At 35.6% G+C, this 21177-nt stretch overlaps 1 protein-coding gene across 1 annotated transcript in view; it reads right to left on the reverse strand.

Moving 5' to 3' along the window:
- PTPRZ1 (protein tyrosine phosphatase receptor type Z1) overlaps positions 1-21177 on the reverse strand; it is a 120389-nt gene that overhangs the window by 27080 nt on the left and 72132 nt on the right. The window contains exons 9-13 of the mRNA XM_058654948.1: positions 19056-19237; positions 17459-17585; positions 12947-12993; positions 7197-10629; positions 2834-2978 (exon numbers count right to left, since the gene is read on the reverse strand). Coding sequence (XP_058510931.1) covers positions 2834-2978; positions 7197-10629; positions 12947-12993; positions 17459-17585; positions 19056-19237 — 3934 coding nt within the window. The remainder of the gene's footprint in view (positions 1-2833; positions 2979-7196; positions 10630-12946; positions 12994-17458; positions 17586-19055; positions 19238-21177) is intronic.

The following is a 21177-nucleotide window of genomic DNA, read 5'->3' on the forward strand; positions in this document are numbered from 1 at the left end:
TACAGTTATAATAGGACACAGTGAATTAGGAAAATTAAAAAGAGAAGATCTAATATACCACTTTAGGATTGTTTTCCTTCTAAGTTAGGTTATAAGCAGATTTAGACATTTTCTTCTAAGAATGTTGCAGTTTTAGCTCTTAAGATATAGTCCCTTCTGAGTTCACTTTTACACATGGTGTGACAAGTACTACTTTGAGTCTTCGTGTGTGCATGGATGTCCAATATCACTAGCACCATTTTTTGAAGGGACTTCTTTGACCACTAGAAGGTATTGGGATGTGTATCTAAAACCTGTTGACTATAAATGTAAGATATTATTTATGGACTCTCAATTTTATTCCTTTGGTCTATGAGAATACTTCACAAATTTTGTGGAAAAAGTAATTAAAAGACAAATTCATCTTGATGTATTTTTTTAAAATCCACACATTGTGTTTACATGGAGATTTTGTAGACACCTTACTTAATTGCATGAATTTTGAAATTTTTTGTATCCAAGTGAAATGTCTTTTGATTCTAGCTTTCATGATATTTTTGATAATCTTGAATGTGTCTGTAACAATGATAGCAGCAGGCTCTCTTTATTATTGCAGCTTTGAAATAAGTTTGGAAATTGTGAAGCATGAATCTTTCCACTTTGCAAAAATATGTGGAAGAAAATGTGGAAGTTAGTTCTTATTGCTTTGAGTTTGATAAAGGATTCTTCTATATGATATGAAAATCATAAACAACAGGTGAAAAAATGGGTGCACTGGACTTCATCAAAAGTGAAAACTTTGATACTATCAAGTATTATCAGAAAAAGAGAAAAAACAAAACACAGAATAGGGTACATAATTATAGAATATTTATCTGGCAAGAGCATTATGTCTAGAATTATAAAAAACTAACAGTAATAAAAAGAAAAGTAATCCAATTAAATTTTTAACATTGGCAGCAAAGAAGTTAAACACACATTTTTCTAAAGAAGACATGCAAGTGCCTGACAAGTACATGATAATAAACACTACTAGTAATTAGAGAATACTAAAATGAGTTTAAAAACTGGTGAATTATATTCTTTAAACAGATGAAGTTTATGATATACTGATTTATGTCAAATAAAAATTAATCTCAATATAATAAGCTACTGTTTAGACGGTTTTTGGGACATCCTTAGATTTTAAGGTATTCCACAAGCTGCAGGCTCAACATAGCTCTAAAATGTTTCCTGGTTCCTGAAGGTGTCTCACTTACAAACACGGAGACACTAAAATCCGAATAGTTCACACAAACCCTGAAAATTGCATATTTAGCGTTACCTTGTCATGAAGCAGGCAATCGTGCTAATGTATAGTATGGTCTAGAAAGTTACATCTCACAGTGAGTTAACTCCAAATGGATGTGAGTAGGACGAATATGTAACAATTTTGAATGGGTTTTTCTAATGACAAGGTTTTAAAAATATTAGATCGATTATAAAAATATACATAACAACAATATTCTCATATATCTAAACCACTATGCTTTTTTCATATTTTATAACGTGTTATTGAGAGGAAAAGAAAAATAGCTCATTGATGAAGACTAAATATGTTTTCAACTGGTAATTTTTATCACTTCCTTACATAATGGGTTGACTCATTACTGAAAGAAAACATAATCATTTCAGATTTTAATTTTCTATGAAATATCAAATAATACTGAATTTTACGTTTTCCTGCCCCTCTGGCTAATAAGAATTGGAATTCTCTAACCCTTCTTAGCATTATATTTCAGTTGCTATAATACATGATAATACAAAATTTTATGTTTTCTTGAGAAATATTTTCTCCTAAGGAAAAATATTAACAATTGGAAGCCCTTATTCCTTGAAAGTCTTGGCTTTCATTCATTTTTAATATATGTTTTGCTCCAAACAATACTTCACACAGTGCAATACATATAAGAACAAAAATAATACATGTGGTAACAAACTAAGACTATGTAGGAGATGATTCAGAAGGTGGTGATATGAACCTGCAAAGTGATGACACTAAACACAAGGAATTATAGCTCTAAAAATTATCTTTTAAAAGAAAAAAGTACTATGCTTTCTTCCTCATATCATCCTCACATCCTTGTATTTCAATACACACACTAACTTTACTGCATCCCCATTAAATTTAATGATTTGCTGCATGCTTGGCTTGTTAGCGGTTGAAAAGTTTATGATTGGTGCAATCGTCCTTGCTTTTAAAATACCTTAATGAGCTGTGGGTGAGAGTGAAGCTGTACTTTATCTTCAAAGTAAATTGCAAATTTTAGAATCCCACACAATTTAATGTAGCAATTAACTTTATTCCCTAATTATGTAATACATAACATAATTGACTGGTTTACAATTTTTGTATGGCTTTTAAAAAAATCAGTATGCAAGATTGATAAAGCATCTTAAATAACTCTCTTCTAAAAAAGCAATGTTTTCTAAGATATCAAAAAATGTTTTCCTAAATTTAACGTTTGCAATCTTCACAGTTGGTGAAAAGCTCAGATTTCTGGCAAAAGCTATGATAATGCTTGAATATTCATTAGATTAATATGAAAGAGTAGCTGGCAAAATATTGCAGTAAATATTAACAAAAATCAAAGTTCCTTCATTTTATCTTTAATTGTTTCAGTATGAAGGCATTCAACCCTTTTATTATTATACCTTGGATACATAAGTTTATTTTTACATAGTTCCTTGAGTTATCTTAACGGTGGTTCTCAAGAAAACAAAATTTGAATAAACTTTCTGGATCTTTTGGCTTAAATTTGGGCAAAATCTGAGCTTTAGGAATTATCTTTTCCAAAGCAAACACTCCACTTACCTCCAATAGATGAGAATACCCACAAGAGCCACTAGACAGAGAAAGGTTAGGGCTGACACGACCACAAGGGGCAGGACCGCCTTCTTCTCAGGATCCAGCCCTTCAGCTAGACCAACGCGAGACTCATGGCTACTATTACTGGCCTCTGTAGTCGGAGAGAATGGAGAGAATTGATGTTTCACTGAAGGAAAAGTTACAACATGTTTCAACTGATTCTCTGCAACCCCCATTGCTGTTACTTACCTTTAAAACTTCCATTCTACGATGCAAAAAATGTGATTATAGGTCAACTTAAGCAAAACCAAGTTTAAAAAGTAAGCAAGGCTGAAGGACCACAATACCCCAACAGAGATCAGCACTCAGTTTAAGGTGCTGTTCCAGTGTGCATAACATTGCCTTGAAAAGTTTGAGAAAAGGGAAATGGAAGTATTAAAATAAGAAATCTGTTAATGTCAAAAGAAAATGATCAGGAAGAACAATGTTACTTACTGAGTCATTGTTGCTTTTCCAAAATTAACTTTAATGGAATTGTTAAACCATGCAATTAGGTATATAACTATAAACAATTACTTTCATTTAAAAATCTTATAACCCTTATTACATTTGCATAACACTTTAATTCAGCAACGCATTTTAATGGTAATTGTAGGTTAATTTTACATGTTATTTTGAGTTCCTTTCTTCTCCACTGTTTTGATCAAGAACAAAAGTCCAATATCATGTGAACTGAAGGCACACGCGCGTTTAGCTATTCGTTTCATATACTCAAGTGTAAATAATGAAAAGGTCCAAATTCAGTCACTAATTTAATTGTGAAATATGTCAAATGACCATTCTGTAATCCTGCATTTTTGTACCAGCCTTTTGAAAATGACTGTCACTGGGGATACTCTTCTAAGCTGTTAAGAATCTGAGTTTCAATCTTAGCAATCAGTAATCATCTTTCCCTCCGCTTCTCAACGCTTCAGTAGAAAGTGAGGTGATTATAAGCATTGTCTGTTTCGGAGACAATAGGCTAGCACTGTTGCAACAGAACGCTGCTTTTATCCACCTGTGGAAGAGCTGAAAGTACTATACTTAAGTTCTTCTTCAAGGATCGCTACTCACTCACATGCCTGACACATTTATATTGTGTCTTAATCTGAGTCATGTGAAACAGAGGAAATCACTTGGGACGGTGCACAAAAACTCCAGATGATTATACTTGATGAAATAAGTCAGTCCCCAAAAGGCAAATATAGATTTTTCTTCATTTGTGGTAACTAACATATAGGGAACAAAAAATGGACATTTGAGATTTGATTACTTTTTTTTAGCCCTGTATATACTCTCAAGAAACAATGGCTTATCTACTTACTACTTGCTGAATTCTATATTTAGTGGACAAATAAGTTTGTGATTAGGAAAGAAACTCAACATATGCAATAGGGTGGGGAGGACATTATGCCCTTAAAACCGCATATGTGAAATGCATGAAATTAGTTCCATTTATATAGATACAGAGTAAAAAAAAAACCCTTAAGAATAAGAAAGTTGAGACACTATGTGTGCATGTGTATCAAATTAGAACACTGTAGAGAACTTAATATTTAAAATGGAGCTTTATATTTAATTGGCAAGAATGGGCCAAGAATTTAAATCACTCTATCAGAAATGCAACACGGAATGAAAATGGCATCCACAATTCCCCAAGTACTCTTCTTATAACAATAACTGGATTTTCCAGTTAAAACTGGAATACAAAAGGGTGACTAGAAATCATATGACTTAAAAAAAAGCGTTGTAAACCAACTGACATTTGAGCTGTATGTGGTTAACATTCTTGTGAGAAAAGTCCAAATGTCAACTTACACTCCAATAATAATAATAATATAATGTGAAGTAGATCAAACTATGCAGAAATTAACTTTATGTAATTGCATGGATCTTTATAGACTACAGATGTAGCAAACCTGTATATTGGGGTGTGTGTGTATATATGTACATATATAAGTAGTATCTTTTTATTACCATATGTATGTGCAAGCAAATGTATCAGCTAGGCCTGAATACATATTGTAATGCATGTGTAAGATATGTACACATAAAATATTTAATATAAATATGTCCTTTATATAAGCGCTGAATAAAAACATGCACAAATACATAATCTTATATGTGGACTTACAATTTCTCTGGAAGATCTAATCTTTAGCTGAAGTATCAGAATGATAATTCTAAGACAATTCTGTAGTATAAAATCCAGAAATTTTTAGCAAGAGGAAATGATACATGATGAGCAACCAAGTAGTTACTTTCTATAGTATAAGGAGGAACAACTGATAGCAGTGATTTAATTTAGTTTAGTTGAGTCTGAAATACCTGTTTTGCTATTGGACCAGCAGTGTATTGAGTTGCCTAAATGATAATGTATCTATATGCAACTAAGATTAATGCTTTAGAACATCCCTTGAGAACAAAGCAGCATAATTTAGTATTGCAACTTGGACATTATGTATTTTGCGGTACTGAATTGTGAAAGTGTAATCTTTAGGAGACTGACACCAAATGAACGTGTTACCAGATTCACGTCTGTGTTAGTTCTTCACATCGCCTGGATTAGGTCCTAGTACTTTTGGGCATCAGTTTTCGTCATTTATAAATTGAAGGTGCTGCTATTCTCGATGTCTATGCTTTTGAAAGACCACATTCCAGGAAACATGACAAATGTAAAAGTTTCAGAGAGAATCTGTAATAGTTAGATAGAGGGGCATATTCAATTACTGAAAAGAAAAACTACATAAGAGCATTTTTACTTGATGATGTTGGGTTTTATATGTATATTGCTTTCTCCTTGTTAGTGGAAGAATATCGCTGTAATAATTAGGTAAATCTAATTAGTACTTTGCAGATAATGTGCTAAGTTTCAGTCACTAATTCTTGATTTAACCTTTGCTGCAGATAGAGCCTTTTTATATAATATCACGTAGCAAGAATACTTTTGTGTTAATTCCTAAAACGACAGAAAAATATATTTCTGATATTTCCTTAAAAATAAACCCAACCAATCTAAAAGCTGCTATAATTGAGGCTAGGTAACAACTCATTTATGGCAACACTAATGATTATAATGACCTGCAATTTCATTATGTATTCTCACATATCAGAGTTTAAGTGCTTAAACTGAAATGCAAAGTTAAATAGTTATCAAGTCAAATATAGAAAAGAAGCTTTTCTACCAAAATGTACAAACTTTTAATTGCTACTTCACTGAAGGAAAATATAAAACTAATTGAGGAGATTAAACTAACAAAGAGGAAAAACATAATAAGTGTGCTATCTATCTTTAATTATGAATACTTTTATGTAATATGTTATGTTTATGTTTCACTGTTAAGATTTAAGTATTTTCTTTTTACCTTAACATTTCTTAAAATTTAATAAAAACCAAATTATAAAACTTATCTAGTATTTTACATTTCTAATCCAGTTGAGCTCTCCTTTCCTCCCTGAAGGGACTCAGAGCAACATCTGTAAGTAATCCGCTCTAGGAAACATCTGGCCAACACACTAATTTACATAAAACACAGTCACAAATGAAATACATTTCCACAGAAAATGCTTTACTGTTTTGCATCTTGTAACAGAACACCTAACCTACTATTTTGCTTAGAAAATTGTATTACGGCAAGAACAAAGTAAATTTTGTTGGTTCACACTGCCCTCTCTAGGCAATATAGAGGTAAACAAGGAAAAAAACCTAGAGTGTTTTCTTCTTTAAACCTTAGCATTGCCTCTCAAATACAACAACAACAACAGAAACAAAACAAAACAAACAACAACGACAACAACAAACCGGTCCTTTTGGCCCCCAAGATAAGGGAGGAAGTTTGAATTTTCCAATTTTTTTCCTTGGGGTACACCAGAGATATTTACATCATATGACTAACAGCATGATTCATTTAATAATTCAAGTGGATTCGTTTACAATGTATTTTAGAACACAACTATGGGAACTGAAATCTGCAAATAGCACACCTCAATCTTACTTAAGAAGCAGTATAGTGAAAATGTAGGTCACGGAGCTGTTTCTGCGTGTAGCAGTCATCCTGTAGAAATGGGAACTTTGACAATAAATAACTTTTTAAATCTATGTTGGACAGAATTAGAGACCAAAACCATCTTGAACATTCATTCAAAATTATGTAACCATACTTTAAATGTTGTGACTTGATTTGTTAAGTGTTTTAATTTGGAAAAAAAACACACACTCACACACAATGAGCCCTTTAATCAAATTTCGCTCGTTCCATGATTTTTCTGTTTTGCTTACAGGGCAAGGAAAGCACCAAACCTCAGTCTATCCTCTTGAACTGTAACTAACCTGCCTCTGAACTGTTGAAGACCTCTGAGTGCCTGCTAGCAACAGATGGTGCTGAGGGCTGTGGAGATTCCAGAGCTAGTTCTGAGTCACCTGCTTCCAGGACCCCATCAGTTTCTTTTTCATTAGCATCTGGAAAACTGAAATCTGTGGAAGTCTCATTATCACTAAAACTATCTGAGGCCCCTTGCCCTGATCCACTCTCTTCGTCACTTGACACAACTGCCCATGTTTTAGATCCTGGAGTCAGAGGAAGCAGGGTTCTACCACTCTGACCGTGTGAGTCGAGTGTCCCACTGTGCTTTCCAGGCAGCACACCTGCAGAGAGTGATTTACCAGGCCTTCTGTCCATAGCGGTTTGACTGTCTGTGGCTCCCCCCAGGACTTTATTTTCTTTTTCAGAAGTTGGAGGTTGCGAATATGATTGTTGGTTACTCTGGTCCAAAGGGCTGTTCTCCTGGGCATCTGATTCATTCATGACCTTTTCCTGCGATTCTCTATAGGTTGAACATGACATACACTTATTTATGGCAAAGCCATCACTATCTTTGTCATCATATTCATCATCGTCACCATACTCGTCATCAATGTCACCATCCTCATCTCCACCCACCAAATCAACAACAGCTCTAGCAGTGGCAGCCTGTTCTACAGTTGCTTTAGAAGGAAATAGCAACTCGGTTGTACCTACAGAGCCTTCTTGACTGGGAGAAACAGCTGTAATGGAAACACGCCCATTTCCTAAAGGAACAGAATGATCACTAGATACAAGTGAACTGGAAGCAATTGTTGGAATACTAGCAGACACCTTGTCAGTAATTGAGATTGTGGTGGAGGTGGAAACTTCTTCAGAATACACCAGTTTAGTTGTGAGTGTATTTGGACGCTCATCCATTGGTAAAATAGTAGTAACAAATGTAAGGCTTCCTTCTGGGGGAAAGGCCTGGTTACTCTCCAAACTGGTAGTTTGCAACAACTCATCCTTGCTGTATAAAGAGGATATTATTTGCTGGGAACTTTCACTTTTAAGTAAAACTGGCTGAAAGAATTTCTCACTTGCATAAGAAACAGTTAAGTCTTGAGGTGAAGCAGAGTACATATTAGAAGTAGGTAACAAATCAAAAACTGGTAGAGAGGTGGAGTGTGACATGCTTTCACTTGAAGCAGAATCTGATGTCATGGGATGTAATATTGTAGAACCAATTTTATCGACCTTGGGGAATTCAACCTGTATTGGTTCACTGGACACAGTTGGAAGGGCGATTTTAAGCATGGTGTCAACAGCAGAAGCCTGAAAGGAAGGTTGCAGCAATCCTTCAGGATTAAAAGAAGTTGAGGCCTCATAATCTAGAAGCTGAGTTGAAGGAGGGAACACGTCACTAGAGGCGGGGTCAGAGGAGGCTGGCTCTGATTTTGCACGAAGCACAAGTTTAAGTGAAGTATCATCGACTTCTGGAGACACAGCATGTGTAGATTGAACTTGACTAATCTCGTATTCTAAAGCTTTAGTGGTGGTATAAGCAGGGGACCCTGGCAGCATGCTTTCTGTGCTAGACATGAAAATAGAGGTTTCTGGCACAGCTGTCTTTTTAGAATGGTAAACCATGTCACTGAAAGTAGAATTCTGCAATTCACTTCCATATATTATTTCACTTTTAGAAAGAGGCTTATTGTCATCACCCACCAAAGATGTAGAATATGTAAATTCAGCTAGAGAAACAGGTGAAGAAATTTTAAGGGCTGTCAGCCCATCGGTGTCAAGTAAAAGGGATTCGCTATCAGAGAAGGTTCCAGACCACCCCCCGTCACCAGACAGGGCATGAGTAGGCTGCAGTACTGATGCAGTTGGGGCGATTGACGATTTAGGTATTGACAGACGGCTAGGGCTGCTCGACAGAAAACCCTGCTCAGATACATCAAGAGAATCATGCACGGGGATTGCAGAACTGTGCGACCCACTGAAGTGTTGGGGAATCTTGTGATGAAAGAAAGCAGAAGGAGGTTCATGCATCACGACAGCGCTGCTGGACGGTTCGGCTTGAGAAAACACACGCGTTTTATACAGCACCCCAGATTCACTACCCAATTCCAAGGTCTCCGAAGCAGCGTGAGCAGTGGTCTGATGTGACACCACATCAGAGTACTGAGCAAGGCTGGGCTCTAACAGCAAATCACCCACAGCCAGCGGCAGAGAAGCATGCAAGGGTACCTGATCACTGTCAGCAGCTGAAGGAACTTGCGGAAGGGTTTGAGAAACTGTATGCAAATGGCGGAACCGTTCACTACTGAAGGAAGCAGAGGAAAATGGAAGCAAAGGTGCACCATCATAGGAAGACAGGATGGGTTCAAATGACACATCGACACTGGGAAATACGGGTGTAGCATGCAAGGCCGAATCACTACTTGAAGCAGCAGGGGTAGTATTGAGGATCTGATTGTCAAGCAACAAAGGGGTGGCTAGAGGAAAGACTTCACTACTGTAGGAAGGTTGAAGAGGTGTCTCACCATTGGATACTGGTTCAGTTGTCTGCGAGTGTACCACATGCACAGTGGGGACTGAATCGTGTTGTCCAGAGGATGGAGTAAAAGCATGAGGTGTGGCCTCTGTTGCAAAGTAGGCAAAAGTAGAATAAGCTGGCATTTCCACGTCTGTGACTGAGGGCCCCAGAGGTGCTACTGGTCCTAGAGAAAAGGTCTCAGGTTCATCGATGTGTATCTCTGTATAATTATTCTGGGGAATGCGTTCTCTACCGGATCCAATATCGGGCTGCGTGGCCACATCTGTTGAGCTGGGAAGCCACTCATTTCCATCAACAGAGAGATCTTTCAATGACTCTTCTGAGCCTGATGAAACTGAATCTTCTGAAGCTTTTCTTGTGGACTCTGGTATAAGGAGATCATATGGGATTGCCTCTGGGTTTTCTGAAGAAAACACGTATACATGGGATATATTTTCTGAGACAAATGGCATGGCAGAAGTTGCAGGACTGGAGCCTGAAGAATCATCGGATCCAATATCATGCCTGAAACTGGTCAGTAAACCCTCTTCCTCGCCAATATCTGTTGACACCTCTGGATATTCTGTTACAGAAACTGTATGTACAGATTCTGCTGTTCCGGTCAAGTTCATTTGTGGATACTTGGCAACAGTTTTAGAAGCAACATTTAAAGAAGCCAAAGTGCCTTCCACAGTTTGGGGTGGTAGCTTGGTCATAGTCTCTGAATGGGAGGTCGAGTCTAAAGATGTGTTGGGAATATTGGTCTTTCCAGGCAATTCACTTCCTCTTGTGGGGGACCGGTTAGTCTTGGCCTCATTGGATTTAGTCCCAATATAATTGTAGTGGGTTGTGGTAGAAATGTGGGGTTCCTTTTTCCTTATTTGGTTTGTTGTACTATCTCTACCAGGATTCACAATGAATCCTTCTTCATCTTCTTCCTTTGAGAAGCAAATAAGATTTAATGAAACACAAGGAAATAAGAGAAAAGTAGAATCTTAATAATTCCTGAAACTATGTTATACTGCTAAGCTTCACTCGTGCAAACTTGGAAATTCTTTTCCTCATAAAATGTAGGGAACCAACGCTTCTATCTTATATCCTACGCTCTTCATATTCTAGGCAGAACAATGAAGCTTAAAACAACTTATTTCTGGCTGCTTTTATTTTTAAATCTGTGGAAGGAAGTGAGTTAATAGCACATCCATTGAACAGAGACACATTGCAGTTGCATTTATTAGCTGAATATGTTATTTTAGATTTTTAAATTGTTTTTCTGTTCCTTTGTTCAACTAGTCAGGCAACAAACTAAATAGTAACACTCTTACTATAATATGAAATGATAATAAAGCAATTTCAAAGATCAAATAAGCTGGTCATTAGATCTCTTTCATCTACTGGTTAACTCCAGAGTCCAGCCCCCTGAGCTCTTGTTCTTGTTACCTAGAATCAAATTAGTCCCTGGAACCTGGAATTGAACCTGGGCACTCTGTTGCGTGAGGAAGATATCCCAATCAGTGTTGTATCCACCAGATCACATGCTTGCTTCTTCTTACAATAGAAATTCTCATAGTTTTGCTAAGGATCCATGTTAAATTTAGCAATGCAGAATTTCTAAATTCATCCTCAATTTTGTTAAATTTAAGTATTTGGCTAGTTTTTTTTTTTTATTACTTCTCCCCACTCTTTTCCTCTCCAAAAAGAGTTGCTCAACCCTTGGCCATCTTATCCTTGCCCTTGATTCTTAGAATATTTCCTTGGTGCTTAGAAAGAGAAGATGCCAGCAGGCAAAATACACCTGTTGACACATGTCCTGAATGATCACACTACATTCAAAATTCACACAATTATCCATTAATCAAAATTTATTTTAAAAAACACATGAACTTGTTACCCCTACCTGTCTATACTGTTATAACTGTTATAACTTTGCCTTTTTAAGGCTGAATTAGATAACTGAGCTTTGAATTTATCCCCTAGAATTAGAACATAGTTGAGGTTTCCCTATATTTTGTGTTTTGTCAAACTCTGAAACAGATAATTCCTATCAATTTAAGGAACTCAGGACACAATGGAAAATGTACAGTTTAACTTTCAATTATCAATCTTTTTCTCTCTTTTCCTTTACATAGTTCCCAAAAGACATGTCTTGTCTTTTCCCTATATGATCTAGTATTTTCAGTGAATTCCCACAACAATATCATTCTTCTTCCTCTTTATATCCCCACATATACTTTATCCTACCCCGCTAGGAGCTACGTAGGTTCCCTTACTACTCCACCTTCTAAGGTGTCCTTTTCCTGTTCTCCCTGTGTCTCCCCACACCTTCCTTCCCGTGTCTTCATTCTGCCATGCCAGGAGCTGGACCAGCATCCTGCATGCGTGGCATCCTCCCAAGCAGGTTTCTTGCCCGGCTGGTCATTACAGGACAGCCCCGTTCCGCTACCAGGGCCACAGTTACTGCTGGGTTAATCTCTGTATACCTTTTCCTGGCCTTTCAGGATCTAGATATATAACAATAAATTCCCAACATCTCCAGAACCCAGGTGTGTGGTAGCATCTCTTGTTGGTTTTTCCCACACACCTATAAACAGTCCTTTTTAATAAATTAACCTTAACCATTCCACTTGAGTGTGGCATGTTTCCTGCTGGGACTTTAACTGATATATTGAGTTATTTGTTCGCTCTTGCTCAGGAACTTTGGTTTTAAAAAGCAAGTTTATCGCAGTCACTTCCCCAACAGCAATCTTTTGTTTCTAATATATGAAACTGGTGAGACCAGAGGACCCATGATATGCACAGTACTTGTAGTTTCTATTCTAAAAGTATCATGACAAAAAGAAGGGTGTATCATGTCACCTTTATTCCTTGCTTTTATGAAGAAATATCTGAGTGCAATGCTATAGCTTATGTAGAAATTTACTGAGAGTTAACATCAGAAATTTTAAAATAACTTTTGTAAGCTTATGGTCAACACTACCTTAAAGTTATTATTCCTTGTGAAGAAAAAATCCAATTAATAATTATTGCTCAGAGTTACCATTAGTTTGAAAGTTCTTCAGTATCCACAAACATTTAATACCTGTTTTCCATTAAACTAATCATAAGTGAATCACAGTATTACACAGCAATAGAGCCCAGAAGCTAGCCTCTCGATGAATAATGTAACACATTTATTTGTGCAACAATCTCTAATGTAAGCAATAATTCAAGATAGATTTATAAATTTTAAAGTCTTTAAATATAAAAAAATCATACCTTTATTATCTCTTCAGTTCCAATTAATTCAGGGAAAAGGTCAAGTTCTATAAAGTTAAAAACAAAATAATTAAAATTTCAGGCAATGAGTAAAGTGTTGTGGGATTCTTTTCGGAAAAAAGGAGGAGAAATAACAACAACATAATTGTTAGCTTAGAAAATATAGAATCTGTCAGAATTAAAACTGTCAATTCCAAATGTAATTATTCAATATTTCTGGACATTATTACATACCACTTACACTTACATAGGATTGTATCCCAAATAACTTGGTCTCCTGCTTATGTCCCAATGCTCTACCTCACCCTACCCAGGTCTTATTAAAGGCAAAAAGAGAAAGGACAGTGAAACTAGAATAACTGAATGCAAAGAAATGTAAATTTTCATGCATGCAGATGTACTTTTACTCTTAAAGGGGCAAGAAATGTGTGGTTAGGGAAATGCCAGGGACTTTTGGAGCACTGGCAGAGTCTAGTCTGTACACTCTTTAATTTACCCTCTGATCAAGTATCATCCTCTGATTTGGACTCATATTTATTTGCTATGCACCATGTAAATTTTTTCCCAGTGGTTTCCCATCAAGGCTGGCATTAAGAACGACGGAAGGAAGTGATTCTTCATGTTCCCCCTTCAGAAGCTCAGCTAATGCCGACTATGCAAGGAATGAGAGGGAAAAGATCATCCAAGTTCGTTTTTCACCCAATCAACCGCAATTGACATGTTTTTTAATACACAGATGCCTCAATGCTGAAACAACACCCTTCTTCTTAAGTGTGGGGAAAGACCAGAAGCTGGTCCTTTGTCTCCAAGTGGGAATCCTGCCACACTGGAAGGTTTGTGTAAGCCTTCATCAGCACTGCACAGTTCATTGGGAAGATGGGAGAGCGATGCTATGAGGATCCAGGCATTAGTACTTTTGTTTCCTAGAATTCACTCCACCTCTTCATGGGCAACCGGTCTGGCCCAGGTACTACTGAAATATTAAATAATGAAGAAAAATAATGGAGTAAAGATTCATTTCATCAAATATTCTCCAAGGAGACCAGGAAAACCTTTGCTAGTGACTAATCTGTCTTTTTTCCTGTTTTTTTTTTTTTTTTTTTTTTTGGAGTGGACATTTAAGATTTACATTTGTGTAATCAATGAACAAAAACTGTTGATTCATTGTAGTTTTGTTTTGGGGCACATGTAATGTTAGATTTCATCGTAAAGTAGCATATTAGTCCATAATACATTAATAGTCCAATATACAAAAAAGTCCATAAAACATTAGTCCATAATGTGTTAATACATTATGGATATTAACAGTCCATACTACAAAAAGACAACACTGATGTAGGTTGATAAGCAGGGCTTATTTAATTGTTGAAAGATGAGCCAAGTTTCATGGTGCAAGACAGTGTAGTCTACAGTTGCTTTAAATATCGTTATATAATGATACCACTAGCACAGATGGGATAAGCAGAGTAGGGATCAACGGACGGAGACTTAACAAGATAACTGTATACAACTGAAAACCACACTCAGTCAAAAAGAAATGGTGACTTAACTCATTGTGCAGTTAAATTTAACACATATAATCATTAACGTCCTGAAACATACACTTAAACAATAGCTTACAACTACAATCGTTACCTCTCCATCGCAGAAAAGCAATGAGGACAAACGGCTGCAGTGAAATAAATCTATTTGTGAATGATTTTTAAGAAAGTAGATTATGAATTACTAATAATTCATTTCATATAGTTTGAAAAATGTCTTTTTAAATAATTTATATAGTTCCTTAACATTAAAAAGGCTTCCCTGGCAAAATTAACTGTTTCTGAATGTGAATTTATGTATTTATTTATAAGTAACATTTAGAAAAATACTTAATGGGCATTAGCTTAAGAGGATAGTGTTGTTGACAACAAACATAATTTGTTATACAAACAATAGGCGATCTAATTATTAATTAAATGCATGAATTTATGACATTTTGCAATTAAAAACATTACTTGCAAGACTGATTTTTCTTTCATAGATACTGATCAGTAAATTTGAAATCCACAAAAATTAGGCAATTGTAAATCACCTTCTACACTTATTTTAAATAAAAGTGATGAGTGATACAGATTTTAAGAAAGCTTCTCCTAAGTAATAACAAAATAATTCAACAGGGTACGCTACAATGTTACCAAGGTAATGGAACGTGAGGGACAGGATGAAGTGGTACTAATAAAAACCATGCCAATGCAACAAATTCAAAAGTTTCTTACATCAATATTAGATTTATAGTAACAAAATTTACAAATCTCATAGGTACCAAATCTGTTCTATAAAACTCCAAGATCATAATGCTGTCAAAATATTTTTTTCTGTAGCATATTTATCGTAGAAACAACATATACTGTAATGTGATATGACTTCAATATTGTAACGATAAGGATTGAAGTGTCATTGCAGCCTTTTCAATCCAAAAAATAAGCTCCAAAGAGCTAATATTTTGGTTGTAAAGAATAGGAAAATCTGGTTTTCAGTAAAGTAACTTTTGATGAAGAAATCTGTGATGGAGAATAGTCCACTTAAGTTTCGCATTGTTGGATTTAAGAGGCACATGGTACCAACACATCATGCCAAGTGCTATCCTTTTCTCTGAAACTTCATTACTGTACAAAATGCTTTAGGGGGTAGAGACAGCCATGGAGATTAAATGGTTGTCCAAACTAGCATCTCAGTGTTACAATGTTCATTAGTGTCCCGATCCTTTAAACAAATAAAAATAAGTTTAGTATTTGTCATTCTGTACAAATGTGAAAATCTTACACATTATATAACAATATTATAATTGGTGTTATTATGGACTCAGTCTAAATGGATCACTTAGAAACCACTTCTGAATAAGGCACACACTTGCTCTATCTTTTCATATGCATTAAGCATCTCACAACCAGAAACCAATACGCATTGACAAAGTTTAAAATCTTTGCATAGTAAATAGATTAAGAAAATATAAACAGCAGAACATAATTTTTTTCAAACTCACAGGAAATTTTGTAAATATCGAGTAGCATCATTAAAACAAGACAATAAAATTCAGTGAATATGTTCAACATAACTCATGCTGTAAGATCACAAATCAAGGTAGAATACATTTTTTAACATGCCATCTTTCAACAATTCACATGTGGCATTGACTAACATGGTCACTGTCTTACTCGCGAAAGATGTCGTATAGGAAGATCAACATGGAAAACTTAGAAGAATGTTGAAACTCACAGGAGGTAGCATGATTTGATGTAATGAAAATCAGGCTAAGTTACTTTAATGGTCAGCTTTCAACAAAAATTAAAATTCACATTCCATCTTAAAATAATCTGATTTGGAAAATAGCACAAGATAAAAACAGTAGGAAAAATGACTATACCCAGGCCTGAGGTATAACCAATGATGAAAGAGCCACCATGTTAATTCTTTAGCTGCAACTGGTAAATCCTGAAGCCAATGATTTAGAAGGATACATTTAATAACATTTAATCCTTTGACATGTACATTGACATGGTTAGGACCACTATGGTCAGCCACCATGTACTCTATATAAGTGTGTGCTGGAGTATTTAAAAAAGAAGGGCAAAATAGGGCACAGGCACAGCAGTGTTCAATCCATAAGCAAAACTGACATGCTGAAGTGAATATAAATTGTAACAATTCATTCATGTCATGGTAGGAATGAACAAAGAATATTCACATACATGCAAGTATATAGAATATATGTATGCATGATGTGCTTGTATAGTCATGTACATTTATACATACATAATTCCATTTTATTATTTTCAAACTGCTTGCATTAAAAAAGTGAGCCAATTTAATCATACAAATGATCAAATATGTCTGCTAATGTTGATTCAGCTGTTATACATTCTTTGAGACCAAAGGATTTTCTTACTTAGAGAAGATGCATACACATAAAACACATTAGAAAAAGAGTTTATTTGGTTTATTTTGGAAAAATAATATTATCAAATCAACCAAGAGAAAAGCATTCCACTGAGGAAATTATCACAAATGGATGAAGCACGCGAGATAATCTCCGGAAGTGCTTTGTGCAGATATCGTAACCTCCCTCACATGACCTTACGACCACGTTTATACTTACTACAAAATGCTTTGGGAGCTGAAAAGTGAAATAAATACAATTGAAATCAACTCTTAATTTTATAAAATCCAAGTCTCAATACTTTGATAGCAATGATCACTGGTGACCATTGAAGATTTTATTCAGAGATTTTGTCAGTCTTACTTCACAAATCCAAATCTTCAACAGTAAAATAAGTTCACTGTCCTGCACCAGATTTATTGAGCTAGTTCCCATACCTCATGAAATCACTTGATGATACAGACTTGAGAGAAAAATCAGTTGATTTTTATTCAAAATAACATAAAAAGTAATAAAGAAGTCACTAATGCATTTCACAATTAAATTAGACTCATTTTCAAAAGAACATAAAGTATTATCAGGAGAGAACTTACCAGCATCGGCAGTAGGCATATCCACAACCAGCTGGTCGCTGTATTTTCCATATAAGCCATTAGTGCATATGGCTACTATTTGAAGAACATAACTCATATTGGGAAGTAAATTATTGATAATAGCACCCTAAAATAAAGACATTAGTGATTATTCAAAGATGGCATTATCATAAGATGACCCTGGGCATCTGCACTAGACAAGTTTTCTTCATTTGTTAATGGAAATTATTTGTAGTCTATCCATCTAAGAAAAAGCTATGTCATGTTAATTTGAACTGTTTTTGCTTCTTAAAAATCAGTTGCACAGGGGTTGGAGTTGAGGAACAGTAGGATAAGCCACCACCTGTCAGATCAGCATCCCATAGGAGCACCAGTTCGAGTCCTGGCTGCTCCACTTCCAATCCAGCTCCCTATACATGTGCCTGGTAAGCAGCCAAGATGATTCAAGCGCTTGGGCTGTGCCATCCACTTTATTCATAAATAAGAACTACAACCTAAAAACTAATGTTGGACAAAAAACATAATTTACCAGCAAGGAGCAAAATGTAACAAGCACAGAGATGCAAATATATCTTCACGTAGCACCTACATATATGCAAGACTAATATAATTAATATCTTTATGTAATTATGCAATATATTTAGTTATAAGTCACATGATCGCCCCACATAAGCGTCTCTATACCTTAGACAAATTAAACAAGCCATTAACAATTTTACATGCTGTGCAAATTTTATTAGACATAAGAAACATAAAAAATGGTCATTTTAAACAAAAATTTGCTTAAATAAAAATTTAAAAATAAAGGTGGAAATTCTTTATTTGAATACAGGCTCTCAGGTTTTGCACAACTCCCAGCTGCCTGGTGTCCAGGGTCTTCTTTTTGACAGTGGGGTTTTACTTGAACCATACCCACTTGGGGACTTGTCCACTGCAAGCAACATTTGCTACTAAACAAAGCCTGGTATTGAGATACTCAGGCTATAGAAGGAGCCATATTCTACTTCTTTTAATCCAATTGTTTGGGTGGAAGGAGGGAGAAGTTTTTCCTTCTTTCTTTACATTTATTATAAAAATAAAATTTTATGTTTATAAAAATATAAAAACAAATAAATAAATAAAAATGATCTGTCTTGCAACCCCCATGTCTGACCTATGACTTCAGCTTTGTTACCTGGAAATTAGATTCAAACCAAAGGACTTTCAGTTCCATTGTTGATTCTTCCTCTGCCTGTACACACCATGTGGAAAGGGTACTGAGAAGTCCAGTCCAGTTTTTCACAGTAAGATCTTAACAAGGTACTGGGCTGTTTTCAGAGTTTCTCCCTTTGTATACAGAAGCTACACTACAAGACCTTTAAGTTCATAAACTTTTTTCTCTCTACTCTGCAATGTTGTTGGCAAAGTCTTGGTTTCCTCAAAATCAGGGTAACTTATGATGAAATTTAGTACAGCTACAGCTTAGCTCCACCCCGCCAAAAGCCTTCAGACACGGTTCAGTGTACCAGAGGTGACAACATACAATTCTTTGTAAATTCTTACCTTGAAAATTAAACTATGGCGTTATCACACATAAAATAATGGATCTTATAGTTACCAAGTCTTGATAGCCATCTGTCAAAACCTCATGCTTGGTCTGATCTCCGTCCAGCGGCTGATACAGGACTGCAAACTTCTCGATCATCGCGTCGTAAACGACCCGCGGTCGCTCCCAGGTAACAAGAAGGCTGGTGTAGTTCTGGGGGTCAGCCTGCACATTTTCTGGTTCTGAACTGCAAACTTCAGAGAGAGAAACACAACAGTTGGTGACATAACTGTCAGACTTCAGGACTTTAACACGATGTATCCCTGAAAAAATTTCCTCTATGTTATTTCAGTTAAGATTAAAAGACCCATTCTCCCAACATGCAAATTTCATGTATGCATTTCCTTCTGTTTAAAACACTCTTTTCCATCCCGTATACCCTACCCACCTCTCCTTCTCTCCCCCCCCCCCCCCCCCGGAGGCCCTTCTTGTCTTGGTTCAAGTCCCACTTTGCCATCAGGAAAGATCTTGGTTGAACAGCCCCTTTCGTTAGTCTTAGCCTCACTTTGATTTCTACTGAAGGCATCTGTTCTGTGGCCCATTGCCTGCTACGTTTTATCAGTATTATTTGCATGCTTTGTTATATTAATTTTTAAAAAATTAACCTCAGCTCCTTTGTATCATAAATGTAACAGCAATAGGTTTTTCTTTTTTGGGGGGCCTAATTTTTTAAAAAATTTTTGATAGTTAATACATAGCATTTTACCATTCTTTAACATAGGAAATTATTTTCTTGGATGCTATTTTACTTGTTTCAGTCTTTAATAAAAATTGTTATTATATTATTTTTCACAATACAGTTTTGTAGGTCTAGGGTTATTGCCTAGAACATAGTCTTGAACAGATCTGGTTATCAGATTCACTTTTAGAAATAAGTGAATGAAACATAGCTTGTTTTGTTTGATGCCCAACAGATGCAGTAAGCACAAGTCTAAGAGAATTTCAATTGCAAAAGATGGCCTATTAGCAAGCATTTTGATATTAGAGAAACCCTGAAATAATTAAAAATACTCAAAGAAACTTCTAGGAAAAACAAAACTCACTTTCAGTATTTTTCAGGTCTGCTGAAAACACTTAAGCATCATTCATAAGGAAAATAATTTCATGGATTAATTCATTTTTCTCATTAAAAAAAAGATGAAGTCATTCAAAGACCTCTAAAACTAAATTCGAGACCAAGTTTGAGATTGATGCCAAAAATTTAGTCCCATCAGAAAGTTTCCTAGTGTTCTCTAAACTTTGAAACTTTGGACAAAACCGGAGGAAAAAAATATCATGAAGTTTGCGATATCACCCTAATGAATCAAAATGATAAATAATCGCTTGAGAGGTCAGACAGTTTACAAACCAGGAGAAAGATTTCTCAGGACTAAGAACTGACATGGCTACATACGATGGATTTTATTTTCCAGTGAAACCTGACATATTCAATCCACTAGATGGAGTATGTAGCTAATTTAGTCCAGCCACTCATCCCTGATATAAAAACTACAGAATCTCAATGGAATATTCTAGTCACTACATCTAGTTTGTTTTGCAGTTTTGGATATGTAGTTCACCTCATAGCACAGGAGGGCACCCACAACTCAAAGTTAGAAACAAGTGTTACATACAGTATTTAGTATCAACATTAGCACATTTATATCATGGTAGCAATAATACATAACTGATTCAGAAAAATATATGCATAATGCACTCTTGAACTAAACTTGTATATATCGGTCAACTTCTATATGAGAAACAGACTTATTCATGGCAAATCTGTGATGCTACTTGTTTATAGATGGAGTAGACTGGATTGACTTGATGGAAATAAAAGCATAATGTATCATTACTTAAAAGCATGAATTCAGTAGATGAAAATGTATCACAGTCTAGCTCATCTCATCTGTGCACGGACACTTCTCTGATTGCCCACCAGATGGCAGACGACCACCAACTTGTTTCAAGGTGAGTTGTTCACACTCACTGGAGTAAGACTGCCTTAGTCTTCCCTCCCACAAATCTAAAGTCCAGATTCCGAAAGTGAAAAATGATTATGGACAATATCACATGGAAATTTTTTCCCCAAAAACAAACCTCATTTTTTAAAATTGAGATGATTTTTAGCAAACCATGCTCCTTAATGTGAGGC

The sequence above is a fragment of the Ochotona princeps genome, chromosome 25 (assembly GCF_030435755.1).
Source record: "Ochotona princeps isolate mOchPri1 chromosome 25, mOchPri1.hap1, whole genome shotgun sequence".
Classification (NCBI taxonomy): Eukaryota; Metazoa; Chordata; class Mammalia; order Lagomorpha; family Ochotonidae; genus Ochotona; species Ochotona princeps.